General features: G+C 59.4%; 2 protein-coding genes across 2 annotated transcripts in view; one reads left to right on the top strand and one right to left on the bottom strand.

Annotated features, from left to right (window-relative positions):
- Positions 1-15,206, bottom strand: part of TSPEAR (thrombospondin type laminin G domain and EAR repeats) — a gene marked incomplete at its 5' end in the record, with an annotated part of 222,724 nt that overhangs the window by 173,717 nt on the left and 33,801 nt on the right. The window lies entirely within an intron of this gene.
- LOC140595587 (uncharacterized) lies at positions 6,774-7,981 on the top strand. Its single transcript, XM_072738154.1, has one exon. It carries the CDS (start codon positions 6,906-6,908, stop codon positions 7,653-7,655), a length of 750 nt encoding a protein of 249 aa, XP_072594255.1. The 5' UTR covers positions 6,774-6,905; the 3' UTR covers positions 7,656-7,981.

Below are 15,206 nucleotides of genomic sequence, written 5' to 3'. Positions count from 1 at the left end.
TGCTCTGCTCATTCCATGGAGAGGTGGCGGGCTGGGGTGGCACTGCTGCTGCCAAGATGGGATAACAGGAACTGGATACCTTCCCACCTGGGCCAACTCAGCCCTGACAAGACCCTGAAGCCAGCGTGTCAGGTCGGGGGCCCAAGGAGCACAGGAGAAGCACAGAGGGGAAGGAAAGGCACAAGGTGCTTATCGCCGTTGGGGCTCTCACCTCCTGCAGAATATTTCCAGCCCCATGCAGGAAGGTCACCCCAGAGGAGCTCCGGGCACCCTCAAGTTCACAGATGGCCTTGGGCACTGGGGGAGGCACAGGCAGCCAGTGTTTGGGTCTGGGGTCCCCATCACCGTCCGGGGACACTCTGTGCCCCCCCCCACCCCTCCTGTGCAGCCCACGGCACCTGCTGGCATAGCATCTCCACCCTGGGTCCTTCCAGGGACATCCTAGGGCAGGACGCACAGAGAGCGCGGGGACTCCGTGGGTGGCTTATTCATTCCCGCCCAGGTGTGTAAATTTCCTCCACATCTCTTCAGGGTGTGATCGCTCCCTTCCTCTTATTCTTTTTAAAAATTTGTCTTTATTGATGCCAAATGCACGGAACACCACGTCTACCGTCTTAACCATCTTCAAGCACACAGTTCAGGGGTGCTAAGCACGTTCTTGACATGGGGCGACCATCCCGCCACCCGTCCCCCAGACTCTTCCATTCTTGGGAAAATGAAGCCACGTCCCCATGGGACACAGACTCACCATTGCCCGTCCCGCCGCCCCTGGCGCCCACCCTCCCTCCTCTGTCCCCGAGCACCTCAGAGAAGGTGGGTCACGTCGTAGTTGTCTCTCTGTGACTGGCCTGTGTCTCCGGCCGCGAGGTCCTCAGGCTTCACCGGCCTTGGAGTCAGACTTGCTTCCTCTTTAAGGCTGAACAATGTTCCACGGGCGGGATTGCGTTTGCTTCTCTACTCATGCCTCAGTGGACGCTTGGGCTGCTTGACTCTTTAGCTCTTGTGAATGATGCGGCTGTGACCACGGCTGTCAGGGATCTCCTTGAAGGCCTGCTTCCAGTTCTCTTGAGCATATGCCCATATAAGTGCTGGACAGTGTGGCAATTCTACTGTTCATCTTTTCAAGAACCATCGTACTGATTTCCACAGTGGCCATGGCCAGTTCACGTTCCCACTCACAACCCCCAAGGGCTTCAATTTCTCCACATCCTCATCAACACTTGCTGTCTTCTTCTTGCATATATATCATATACACTATCTCCTCCTTTTGATAATATTTACATAAATATTATATATTGATCCTAATGGGTGTAAACTGGCTTCTCATTGGACTTTTGATGCGCATTTCTCTAATGATGAGCCATGTTGAGCATCTTTTCATCTGCTCATTGGTCACATACCTTGTACGTCTTTGGAAAACTGTCTATTCAAGTCCATTGCTTGTTTCTGAATGGAATGGTTTGGCTTTTTGTTATTGGGTTTTGGGAATTCTCTGAACATTTTAGATAGGAATCCCTTAGCGGAACGTGATTTTCAAATGTTTTCTCCCATTTCTCTGGGTTATGTTTTATTCTCTATTGGTATTGTCTTTTGAGGAGAAAATATTTAAAATTTTCGTGAAGTCCAAGTTTTTTATTTTTTATGTTGCTGTGCCTTGCTATCATATCCAGGACATCAGTGTGGAACCCAGTGTTGTGAGGCTTTCATCCTGTGTTTTTGTTTTCTTCCAAGAGTTTTATAGTTTTAGGTCTTCCATTTATGTCATGGATCCGTTTTGAGTTCATTTTTGTGTGTGGTGTGAGGTAGGGGTCCTTCATTCTCTTGCATGTGGATAGTCGGTTTTCCTGGCACCATTTTTTAAAAAGACTGTCCTTTCTCCATTGAATGGACTTGGTACCCTTTGAAAAACGATTTTACCTGAATGTGGAGGTTTATTTCTGGACTCTATGCTATTCCATTAGTTTACATGGCCGCCGTTTTATGCCGGTACCACCCTGTGTTAATTACCATAGCTTTGTGGTTTTGAAATCAGGAAGTGTATGTCCTCTGGCCTTGTTTTTTCAGAATTGTTCTGACTATACAGAGATTCCATGTGAGTTTCAGGGGTTTAATGTTTCTGCAAAAAACATCATTGAGATTTCAATAGCGATTGTATCACCTCCGTAGATTGCTTTGTGTAGTATTGACGTCTTAGCAATCCTGAGCCTTCCAACCTGTGAACATGGAATGTCTTCCCTTTGAATCATGTCTTCTTTACCACCTGTCAGCAATGTTTTTTAGTTTTCATCATACAGGGCTTTTGCCTCCGTGGTTAATTCCCTTTATTTTATTCTTTTTGGATGCAATTGTAAGTGGAATTGTTTTTATAATTTCCTTTTTGGGCTGTTTATTATTAGTGTATAAAAATGCAACTCATTTTTGTGTGTTGACTTCGTATCTTGCCATCTTTCTGAATTCATTCCTAGTGCTAGCAGGTCTTTAGGATTTCCTACATATAAGATCATAGCATCTGTGAACAGAGGTGATTTCATTTTTTCCTTTCTAATTTAGACTGCTTTTATTTATTTTATTGTCTAATTACTCTCCCAGAGCCTCCAGTACTGTGGTGTTTAGAAGCAGTAAAAGTGGGCATCCTGTATTGTTCCTGATCTTAGAAGAAAAGCTGTCTTTAATCGTTAAGTATGATGTTTACTGCGGGGTTTTCACATATATATTTTATTATGTTGATATAGTTCCTTCTATTCCTAATTTGTTGAGTGTTTTCATCATGAAAGAGTTTTGAATTTTCTCAAATGCTTTTTCTGTATCAGTTGAGAGGATCGTGTACTTTTTTCTTTACTCTGGGAATGTGGGGTTTTCTATTGACTGATTTTCACATGTGGAACCATCCTTGAATTCCAGAAATAGATCCTTTTTGGTTGTAGCATATAATCCTTTGACTATGCTGCTGAATTCATATTGCTAGTGTTCTGTTGAGGTCTTTTGCATCACTGTTCATGAAGGATATTGGTTTGTGTTTTCTGTTCTTATCATGTCTTTGACTGGCTTTGTTATCAGGAGAATGAAAACCTCATAGAATGAAGGGGGAACTGTCCCACCTTGTTTAGTCGTTTTAAAAAAGACTAAAGTGAGCAAGGAATAATTGGGAAAACACTGTGGACCTGATATAAGGCATCTGTTAAAAACTTACAGCCAACACCATAACTAGCTATAAAAGCCTGAGAGCTTTCCTGTAAAGATGAGGAAGAGGATACAGACGTCCTCTCTCACTGCTCCTACTCAACACCATACCGAAGTCCTATCCATGCAACAAACAAGAAAAAGAAAGAAAAGGCATGCATATAGAAATTAAGAAATATGATGGTCTCAGGGATCCCTGGGTGGCTCACCAGTTTAGCACCTGCCTTCAGCCTGGGGCATGATCCCGGAGTCCCAGGATCAAGTCCCACATCAAGCTCCCTGCATGGAGCCTGATCCTCCCTCTGCCTCTGCCTCTGTCTCTGCCTCTCTCTCTCTCTCTCTCTCTCTCTGTGTGTGTGTGTGTGTGTCTCAAGAATAAATAAATAAAATCTTTTAAAAAAACAGAAATACAATGTTCTCTATTCACAGAGGATATGTCTGTCCACATGGAAAGTCCCCAAGAATCCACACAAATCTTCTAGAACTATCAGTGAGTTTAGCAAGGTTGAAGTGTGCAAGTCTAAAATAATTAAAATTAATTGCATTTCTATATAGTAGCAACAAATAATTGGAATTGAAAAATTTTGTTTAAAGGTGTGATTTGCAATAGAATAAATAATGAAAACTTAGGTATACATCTCATGAATATGGACATAATGAGGACTATCAAAATACTGATGAGAGAAACTAAACAAGATGTGAGTAAAGGGAGAGCTAGACCATGTTCACAGGCTGGAATATTGTTATGGTGTCAGTGACCTCCAGCCTGGTCTATAATAGGGTCAAGGCAATCCCGATGCACATCCCGGTAGGAGCTTCCCGTCCATATGAGCAAGCTAACTCTAAAAATATTTGGAAAGGCAAAGGAGCTCAAGTATCCACATCATTTGAAAATGAAGAACAAAGTTGGAAGACTTCACCTCTTGACTTCAAAATTTCCTATAAAGTTACAGTAATCAAGACGACGTGATGTTGACAAAGGGATATAATCACGTAGACTAATGAAACAGAATAGACACATACATCCCCATGAATACAGTCAGCTGATTTTTGACAGAATTGCAAAGTCAAGTTAAAGAAAGAAGTGTACTGGGAACAATTGGACGACCCAAATGCAAAAAAAAAACAAACAAACAAACAAAAAAAAAAAAAACAGAGAAAGGAGACTTGACCCATACCTGACACTTAGTATAAAAATTCAATAAAAATGGATCATAGACCTAAATGTAAAATGTAAACATGTTAAGCATTAGGAAGAAATCACTAGAGGGAATCCTGCTGAAATCTCTGTGTTGAGCAGAGTTCTTAGGCTTAAGAACCAAAAGCGTGATCCGAAAAAGAAGAAAACTGATAAGTTGGTCTTTACCAATATTAAACCATTTTGCTCTTGAAACCACGCTGTGAAGAGCGTGGAGAGAGAAGCCACGGAGTTGCAGAAAATATTCGCAAGTCACATCTGAGCAAAGCACAGCTGACCCTTGAGCAACACGGTGTGGACGGCTGGTGCCCACTCAGACGCGGTGTTCCCAGGAAATACACGTCCTTCCGTGCATGTGTTTTCTCTTCCTGTTGACTTTTGTACGAACATTTTCTTCTCTGGCTCACGAGTCGATGTGTCCATGGACTCTGCGTTGTCAGTAGGGCTCCGGGTCCACAGGACGCTGTGAGCAGTCAGGTTTCTGGGCAGTCAGAGCGCGAGGCGGTTGGCACCCTACACTCCCACATTATTCGAGGGTCAACTGTACTCATATTCCAAAATGCGGAAAGAGCTCTCAAAATGCAATGTCAAGGAAACCTAAAAAAGGAAGAGGCCTGAACTTTGAAGAAACGCCCAAAAGACGCCCGAGATGGCAAATACGCACGTGAAAAAGGCCCAACACCATTACTCATCAGGGAGATGCAGACTGAAGCCGCAGCGAGACACCCTAGGGGCCTCTCAGAAGGGCCACCGGGGACAAGGCTGACCACGCCCGGCGCTGGCGGGGACGCGGGGAGTGGGGCGCTCGAACAGCGCCGGGGGACTGCAGTGTCACACAGCCCCTGGGGACACATCGTGGCAAGTCAGCGTGGTAAGGAATCTCGGCTCGGCATTGGGCATCAGGGCATCGCACACTAAATCCGGTAAGATGCCAGCGCACACCAATGGCTAATATGTAATAATTTTAAAAACCTGGCACGTCCAGGCCGGCAAGGATGCAGAGGACCGGGAACTGCCCCGCGCCACGGGTGGGGGCGCAAATGGCACAGGCACCTGCAAAAGAGTTGGGCGGTTTCATGTTCCACCCAACACGGCCTCCCTGTGGCCCATCTGCGCCACCCCCGGGTGTGCTCGGGACAAACAGACGCTCTGGCCGGGCAAACCTCCGCGCGGGGCAGCAGCTGTGTTCATACCCGCAAGCACGGGAGGCGCAGGAAGTGTCCTTCCCACGACATGATGGCGGGATCCTGGTGCGTCCCTGCGGGAGGCCGCGTCCCGCCCAAGCACCTGCCCCTCCAGTGAAGGAAGCAGCCCCGGGTGGCTGGGCACCGGATGTAGGTGACTTTCTGGAAAAGACCTAACTGTAGTGACAGAGTCGGGGCTTGCAGGGGCCTGGGGTGGAGGGATGGGGACGCAAGGGGACTTCGGCACGGCACGTGTCGGCCTTGGGCGTCCGCCAGGTCTCAGCGCTGCGCACCTGCCAGCCCGTCCCCTGTGGGGGGAGGAGGGCGGACGGGAGCACCTGCTCGGCTCAGGGAGGTCACGCGGGCAAAATTCCTCTCCCTGAAGAAGCTGAGGACCACAAGGTTTTGGCAGATTTATTTTGCTCTTGAATATGTTTTATGTTCTACTTCTGTTCGTTTTTGCTGGTTGAGTTTTACCGGCCCGGTCGTCCCGAGATGCTTTCCCAGGCGGTGCACGTGAGGCAGTTTCCAGAACAGCTGTAGTGTCCCAAGGGCTTTACCTTCTGGACCCAGGATGGCTCCGGGGACCCAGAATTGAACTCACCTCCCCCGGTCGCCGGGTTGCCGTGCGGTGCCGATCTCTCTGGAAGCACCTGGGGTGCTCGGGGTGCTGGGATGTTGGGATTCAGCAGCGGGCCTCGACCCGCACGTTCCCTGCACCTCATCCCACGTCTGCTCAGCGGTCCCCATTGAAGACCCCTTTTCCCTCTGTTGGGAGAATTGTTCCCCGTGGTGGATCTTTCTGGAAATCTCCTGATGAAGGTTGGATTTGGACGACATCATGCACTCCCCTCGCGGCCTCCACATCCCACCTGAGAGCCCCTCATCCGCCCCCGACCGCCCTGGCCACCGGGTGCCCTCCATGGGTGAAAGGGGCGCCCCACAGCTCACGAGCACCCCGTGGCCCTCACGGAGGCTGTGGCCCTCGGGCCCCACGGGCAACCGTCCCTCACCCAGAGGGCGGCCTCGGCGGCTGCACAGCTCATAGCCCTGGGGTCCGCGGTGCCCCCAGCTGTTTGCTCCCCGACGGACATCCTTGGGGTCCGCAGCCCCGATGGGCATTTTACGGGCAACAAAGACCTTCCTGTAAATACAGCAGAATAATAAGCACTCGCAGGACTCGGGCAAAACACCAACGAGGAAGGGGAAGTCTCAGGCGCCTGACACTGGACAGCACGCGCGAGGGCCGTATAAAAGCCGCCGGCCCAGCACCTCGCACACTCACACCCGCACCCGCACCCACACACTCACCCGCACCCACACCCCGCCCCAGCACCCACACCATGGCCGCCTCCACCCTGTCCGTCTGCTCCAGCGACCTGAGCTACGGCGGCCGCGTCTGCTTGCCCGGCTCCGGCGACTCCTGCCCCGACCCCTCCTGGCAGGTGGACGACTGTCCCGAGAGCTACTGCGAGCCCCCCTGCTGCGCCCCGGGCTCCTGCCTGACCCTCCTCTGCACCCCTGCGAGCTGCGGGTCCAGCCCCTGCCCACCAGCCTGCCCCGGCTCCTGCCAGCCCTCGTGCGGCAGCTGCTCCCCCTGCCAGGAGGGCTGCTGTGTGTCTGTCTGCTGCAAGCCCGTGTGCTGCACCCCTGTCTGCTGCAAGCCCGTGTGCTGCACCCCTGTCTGCTGCAAGCCCATCTGCTGCAAGCCCGTCTGCTGTGAGTCTTCCCCCTGCTGCCAGCAGTCTAGCTGCCAGCCTTCTTGCTGCAGCTCCTCCCCTTGCCAGGAAGACAGCTGTGTGTCTGTCTGCTGCAAGCCTGTCTGCTGCACCCCCATCTGCTGCAAGCCCATGTGCTGCACCCCCATCTGCTGCAAGCCCGTCTGCTGCACCCCCGTCTGCTGCACCCCCATCTGCTGCCAGGCCTCCCCCTGCTGCCAGCCCAGCTCCTGCAGACCCTCCTCCTGCATGTCCCTCCTCTGCCGCCCCGTGTGCAGACCCGCCTGCTGCGCCACCCCCTCCCCCTGTCAGTCCAGCTGCTGCCGCCAGGCCTCCAGCATGTCCCTGCTGTGCCGTCCTGTGTGCTCCCACTGATGGTGCACGTGCCTCCGGGGAGCTGGGCACCACGGGGCACCCCCGGTCTCCCACTGCCTCCTAGGATTTAAGCCAGCAGGATCTCTGGGACTCGTCAGCACAAATGCTCACACTCGAACCCTCACAAGCAGGCCTGAGACTGTGCACAGTGTCATGTTGTGCCCAGATGCACCTGAGACAGCCCTCGCTGTCACTGATGGGTCCCCAAGTTGTTTGGGACATCCATGCCCCTGCCCTGTCTCTGCCCCTCCGACAAGTGGTTTGCCTCCCCACCAAACACACAGCTGAATAAACTAACTCCAGGGGCGCCTGGGTGCCTCCGTCAACGAGCCTCCGACTCCTCACTGCAGCCCTGGTCACCGTGTCCGGGTCTCGAGATCAGGCAGGAGGGTCTGCTTGGGGTTCTCTGTCTGCCCCTCCCTCTGCTCCCTGTCCCTCCCTCCACCTCTCCCTCTGCCCCTCCCCCATCAATCAGCCTTGCGTCCATGCCTCTGTGGGCCTCTCTTGCCAACTGGTTTTGTTGCGTGTTTTCGGATCCTCTGGGCTCGCAGACCCTGGTGTCAGCAGTTGCTGACGAGCCCCATCCTGGGAGCATCTCCAAGGGCGCTGAGCTGACCCCACCCTGTGGTCCCCACTTGGGCCTCCAGGCAGCACAGGGTGGCCCTGCTGAATGTCAGGGACCCAGGTGGCCCCTCGCAGCAGGATCCCTGGCCCCAGGCCTGTCTCCCGGGCGGTGGAGCTAGGAGGAGGCTGAGCCAGGGCCCTCTGGGGCCACCGCGGAGGCGGCGCATCTGTGCTCCAGCCAGCCTCCTGAGTCCACCCTGGTCTCCCCGTGAACTGCGGGGCTTTGTCCAGAGTCCCACCCTGCTGTCTCCAGCTGCACAGGCCGGCGCAGCACCCCTCCGCCCCAGGCCCACCCAGGCCACCCTCGGGGTTCTCACTCGGAGCCAGTCCGGATGGGCCCCATGTGTCCTGGGGCTTCCTGGACCCAGGCCCCCCTCCTAGACAGAGCCACCTCCCAACCTGCCCTGTTGCCTCCCGCCCTCGAGCCCACCCGGTACAGAGACACTGCCCTCGATCCCTGGAGGCCGTGGACCCTGCGAGCCATTCCCCGAAGGGAGGACGGTGGACAGCGAACGCCCCCCTTAGAGGACAGGGTAACCGGGTGCACACAGACGAGCGCCAGACAGTCCCCGTCCGCATCTGGAGCTGCCCACACAGGTGGGAGTCCTGCCCCCCGCCCGCCCCCGGGACCCTGCTATGCAGGGAGGTTGGTGTGAGGAACCAATCCTCCCTGCTGCTCTGGGGGCCAGAAGTCCCCTGGGACCCCGCCCACCAGCTCCCCTCTGCCCCCTGCAGCCCCGTTGGACGGTGGCCCCGGGAAGCCCCACCTGCGTCCTCGCCCTCTCTGGGCTGCTGCTGAAACCCCGGCCCCGCACAGGAAACATGATCCACGTGTGTCGAATACAACACCGCAGGCGTCAAGGGGACACAACCGTGCGAAAACAGTCACCAAAATGCTTTCAGAGCGAATGAGGCACAGATGCAGGCTCTGCCACTGAGGCACTGACGGGCGGGTTCTCCCGCCCACGGAGCAGGATGCAGATCTGCGATGGGGCGCGGCCGCCGGTGGCTTCGCCCGTGACCGGCCCGGCGCGGCCAGTGTGGCAGCCGCATCCCCTCTGCGTCCCTTGACCAGTAGCGGGGTCAGCGTCAGGGCTCTGAGAGGCTCCCGGCCCGGAATCCCACCCACCGGGCCTGCCGGGAGCCCGCGGCCCCCTCAGGGAAATCACACACCCCGCTTTCACCAGGAAGGAGCCCCCAGCGCCAAGCTCCCGAGGGCCAGTGCCCTCCGCTCTGCAGGGACGCCAGCGGCAGCCTGTCACCCACACCGGTGCCCTTTTCCCCGGGGCGACCCCCAGACGCGCAATACGCGCGGTCCCCAGCCTGCACCCTGGCCGGCGCCCACTGGACCCGGAGCCGCAGCCCTGTGCCAGGTGGGGCTCAGAGGGATGTCCCTGCACCTGGATGCACAAAGGCCCAGGGTGACACAAATGTTACCCCCGGGGGTCGCCCCCACTCCTCCCCACGGCACGGGAGCTCACACTCACACGCACTCACACCCTCGTGGGCACACACACATGCACACACCTGCACACACTCTGAGAGCTCACGTTCACTTGCGGGGCACACCTGCCCACCCCTGCCTGGCTGCGGACGAGGCCCACCCTGAGGATGCCAGTGTGGGCATGACGATGCCCGGGCCTGGGCTCTGAGTCCACAGGGCCCCTTCCACCTGCCGCCCCACCCCCTATCCCGGACCCAGAGGCACCCGAGGGTACCGGCTTCCGGGGCCCAACTCCCCCTCACTTAGCTGGGCAGGTGGCAGGGGGGTCACAGAGACCCAGGCTCCCCCCCACCGCCTTCAGGCGGGTCCAGGGTGTTAGGAGGCAGAGGGAGGGTAATATCCAAGGACCAGGTCCCCCTGTCGCTCCCCCAGACTCAGGGTGGGGACAGAGAAGTGGGCGCCCCCTGCCCCCTAAGCCAGGAGCTCAGAATCCACCTAGGAGGGCAGGGGCGAGGGGCGACGAGGCGGGGTTACAGGGGTGGGGCGGGGAGGGACGGGGTGGGCCGCCGCCAGGAAGCAGGCACAGACCCCACGGGCCCTGGGGGTGGCTGATTTTCCCGTTCGTGAGTAGCGAACAGTAAGCGCCGCGGCCTAATGGCGGAGAATTTCTAAAAAGGAAACTGAGGTCAGGGTGGCGGGGCCGGGCCCCCCTGGTGGCGGCGGGGACGACCGGGTGGCCTCTTCGGCGCTGGGGAATGAGGGGTGGGGGCTCTGCGACGCTGTCTGGGGAGACAAGGGGGAGGGCGGTGGTGGCGTCTGGGGCAGGGGCCCTCCTGAGCCTGCAGAGAGGCTCGTTCCCCCAAGGGCACATTCCGGGGCACTGAAAACCACGGAAATGAAAAGCCTCAGCAGCGCGACAAGCGCCCAGACATCTGTCCCCAGCGGCCAGCAGCTCCCAGCCCCGCGCAGCTGTGAAGCGCTGGGGGGGCTCACCCTGGGTGCCCCGCTTCCCGGGAGGTGCAGCTCGCGGTCCCCTTCCAGGAGGGGCCCCAGCACGCACCTGCAAGGTCGACGGCTCCCCAACTGCACCCGGGAGGCCGCTCACCTGCTCCCAGGGGCCGCCAGGAGGGGGCGTCGTGCCCACGCAGTGTCTCCCAGGAACCGCTTCGGGGCCTCCCAGGGGACCCCCGCGCCCAGACTGCAGCCACCCTCCTGCAAGCTCCCGGTTAGAGGAAGTCCGCGGGCAAAGCTGGCGCCCCCGAGAGCAGCCCAGGAGGGGCGGGGGGCACGTCCTGCCCCCCAAATGCAGAAGAGGCCGCCCCCAGGGTCCCCGCGCTGCCGGAGAGCTTTTAAAGTGCAGGTCTGTCCCTGGGGCCTCCTGGCTGCTTCCTCCAGCTGCGGGATGAAGGGCGGAGGCCGGAGCGCCCCGCGCACCCCTGCACCTGGCCCTCTGGGGTCCCCGCTGCCACCCTCCAGGTTTCCTCCTCCGGAGCCGCCTGGGCTGGTGGGCAGGCTGTGTGCATACCCAGGGCTGTGCACAGCCCCCTCCCCGTCCGGGTCGCGTGAATGAAGGAGACAAGGCAGGGGGAGGGGGTGCCCTAGGCTGGGTTCTAGGCACCACCACACCCGTCCGGGGGAGGGGCCCACCCGTCCGTGCTCCCGGGTGACAATGCTCCGGGGCACCAGGCACAGATGAAGGCGAGACACTGTGATCCTGACACCTGCAGCCCAGACTTGTTGTCCTACCCCGTCCCCCTCCGCACCCCCGCCCCTCACCCCTTCCCTGTACCCAGCCCCTCGGAGCCTACCAGTGACCCAGCCCCGCCAGGCCCCTTTGGGCTCCCGCAGAGTCCCGCCACCCTGGCCTCTGGTCTCCGTGGAGACGAGCTGGGATCACCCCATGCCACCCACTGCTGCTGCTCCCCCGACCGAGAACCCACACCCAGGACACGGCCCACCACGGTGTCCCCCCAGGACGGCCCTGCACCTCACACGCCACGCGGCCCAGAACCTCGGATGTCCTCCAGGAGCGAGCAAGCATCTTGGAGGCCCCTGCGCCAACCCTGTCCAGAGCCACTGGCCCAGCTCGGGGCAGCAGGGGGTGCTCCGCGGTCAGAAGACTGGGGCTGCCTCCTGGGGTCACGGAGGCCAACAGCTGGAAAGGGCATCTCACCCCAGAATCCTGCCTGCCACGCCCCACCCCACCCTGCCTCCCGCCCTGAGCCCGGGGCCCCGCCTGCAGCCCCGCCCCGTTCCCAGTGCCCTTGTCCACGCCGCCGTCTGTCCGGCCTGGCCTGGGCTCTGGGAGACCTGCCCCACCCTCAGACGCACCTGCATCTGCGCAGCAAGGCCAGTCCCCAGCCCGCCCACAGCAGGGGTCGGCACCACGCGCCCACCGCCCGCAGGCATTGGACCCAATCTCCCCGTCGCTACAACCCGGGCCTGTACGAGGTGTCTGGCAGCGGCGAGCCCCCGAAGGGCCCCGTGAGCACACACCAGCCCGAGGACCTGCGTGACCCTGGCCGTGGCTTCCCGGCACGCCCCGCCAGCTCTCCCGCCCAGACCCCGGGCCCCGCACGCAGCTCGGGCTGTCCGGCCCTCCGTCCACCCGCGGCCTCCTGACTCGACGTCCCACCGAGCCCTGCCCCCTCCTCCCTGCCCTCTCCTCCCACACCCGGGCCAGCCCTGAGTGAGCACTTTCCCTCCTCCCACGCGCAGGTGTCAGGGTACCTTCACTGCCCCGCTGCGGTGGGGACGCCCGAAAACCCCAGCCGCCACCCCCCGATGGCCTTACAGTGAAGCCTGCAGAAGGGCAGGCCGAGGGGGGGCGGAATCAAGCGCCCGTCTCCCCAGTGTGGCGCCCCCCGCACCCAGGGCCAGGCCCGCCAGCCACAGGAGCCCTCGGCGACACCGTCACTCGCCATCGCACCAGGCTGCTGTCATCGGGCCCCCGCCTCGGACTCGGGGCCAGGACGTCGGGAGCCAGGGTGGGGGCCGCCAAGGCCCCCGGCGCTTCGCCCCCCACCCCGGCTCGCTCACACAGCCTCACGGCGGAAAGCTCAGGTGCCTCTCAAAACGGGACGGAATCAAAGTGGGTTTGTTTGTTTGTTTTTAACCATTTGAAGTCCTGATGAGCCACGTGCAAGCGTGTAGGGAGGACTCCAACCGCAGTTCAATGCGATTTACTCGACTTTTATCTTTGGTCCCGAGTCCCCGGTGTTTAGAACTGGGTCATCTTTTAACTCTGCAGCAGCCTTCGGGGCAGAGGGGGCGGGCTTTATAAATAACCTTTATTATCACTGTGCAGGTTGATTCCGTTCCCAGGGCTGCAGGAAGCATGAAGGTACATGTCGGTGACTCATCCCCCACCGGGAGACTCCGTGTGCTAGGACAGCGGCTGGGCTCGGCGCCGCCCGGGGGTCCTGCTGGGGCTGCCGCTGCCCGCGGCCCACGGGGTGGTCTCCGCGCCTTCTGTCCCCCGAGGCCGGGGGGTTTTGCTTGGGAACAGGCTGACTTGGCTTCTGTGTGGTTCACAAATCACGAGTCCCAGGGCAGGCGCTGCAGGCGGGAGCTCAGGGCGGGGACGCTGGGGGGGGACCTCTGTCCTGCTCCCCGGGGCCTGCGGGCCTCCCCGCTGCACCGGACCCCCCCCAAGCATTCCAAACTGGGGTCCTCATGCCCCCGGGGCGTGTCACTGGGAACGAAGGGCCATCCGGGCTATCACGGGGAGGGGACCGGGATGAGTGATCTGCAAATAGAACTGGAACCACACTGCAGACGGGCGCGCGGGGCTCTGACACCCACGCCGCTGACCTCCTGGTGAGGCCGCTCGCGCTCAGTGGGTCTCCAGCCACCAGGCCTCCTTTCCCTGTCGCTTTGTTCTTAATGTTAAATTTGATAAATAAAAGCTCTGGGTAGAAACTCCAGGAAGGGGGCCCCCCGGGGGGGTCCATCAGTAAAGCATCTGCCTTCAGCTCAGGTCATGATCCCCGGGTCCTGGGATCGAGTCCTGCATCGGGCTCCCTGCTCAGCAGGAGCCCGCTTCTCCCTCTGCCCTTCCCCTTGTGCTCTCCTGTCTCTCTCTCTCTCTCTCTCTAATAAATAAATAAAATCTTAATTAAGAAAAGAAACTCCAGAAAGATACAGTGATGTCACAGTCATTAGCGAGCCAGCAGAGCCTCCTAAATCGGGGTGGGGTGGCGGTGGGGCAGCAGACCCTCCCTCAGAGGAGCCAGCCAGTGCCCCTCTCGGGGGCGCCCATGTCTGAGCCGGGGGCCGTGGGACAGCAGGGCCAGCCCGGGGGCGCGCGGGCAGACCTGGGGTTCTCCGCGTTTGGGGCTGCAGGGGGATGGCTCATTCCTGGAACAGGTGCAAGGCCTTTCCCCAGGACGCCGCACAGGTAAGTACTCGTGAAGCCCTCAGATGGCGGCGGGTTCTCGCTTTGAAGCGGGTCCCCACCCTGTTGGCATTTCCATGGCGAGGCCTCCCCCAGCCCTTTCATCTCTGCCCGGCCCCCTCTGCCCGTTGCCTCTCCCGGGCCAACCGCTGGGGCCGCCCAAGCAAACCCAGGCCCCCAGCTGACCGCGTGCGGCTGCGCCCTCCGCCCAGCACGATGCCCCCTTACCTGTGCAGGGCTCCCATGGCGGGGTGCCCCGGCCTGGGGTCGCCAGGGCCAACAGCGTCACACACAGCATCAGCAGGACAGACATGAGGGGTCCGGGTCCCAAGCTCCATGCAGGGGCCCTGCCCTCGGCCCGCAGGGAGGCAGCTGCTCCTCAGACACCTGGGCCAGCCGTGTCAGGGTGGCGGCGGGGGACAGGGGGCCCCGGGGCAGTCACTGTGGTGGCCACATGCCGGGGTCCAGCGACAGGGACAGAGGCGGCCGGGCAGCAGCCAAGCTCCTCCGGGCTCGGCGGGGGGAGGCAGGTGGTCCTGGCGGGTCGGGCTGCAGCCTAGCTCATCCCCGCGCGGGCCTGGGTCCTGCCTTGCAGGTGACAGGTGAGAGCATCCCAGCGGCGACACCGCGATCAGTCATTGGCAAAGCACGTTGTTCCCAAAGGAAAGAGAAATAGACGGTCGGGCCGAGAGCTGGGGGCAAACCAGAAACCCCAGAGACCCCGTCTGCTCGGGTGCTGCTCTGCTGCTCGCGGGCCGCTGCCCTAGGACAGCCGCCGCCGGGCCGGGCGCAGCGCCTCCGCCGGCTGGGCTGACAGGCTGGGCTGACAGGCAGTGGCCGTCCCCACGAGGGGCCGGGCCGCCAGGAAGGCTTTTATCTGGTGCCCGGCCCTCCCGAGGGTGTGTGGGTTTGTCAACTGTTGGGTTTCAGGAATTCCCCTCCGGAGGGAAGCCAGTCCTCCCCGGGAACAGCTAATGAGGAGGCTCGGGAGGCTCGCCCGGGGGAGGGGAGCGCCCAGCTCAGGCGGGAGCTCCACGTCGCGGCCCGGGGGCCACCGGGGTCCCAGCGCTCAGAACCTCGGGGACCG

This window comes from Vulpes vulpes, chromosome 15 (assembly GCF_048418805.1).
Source record: "Vulpes vulpes isolate BD-2025 chromosome 15, VulVul3, whole genome shotgun sequence".
NCBI classification, from domain to species: domain Eukaryota; kingdom Metazoa; phylum Chordata; class Mammalia; order Carnivora; family Canidae; genus Vulpes; species Vulpes vulpes.
The sequence above is the reverse complement of the archived record's forward strand: the minus strand, read 5'-3'. Positions and strand labels throughout refer to the sequence as shown.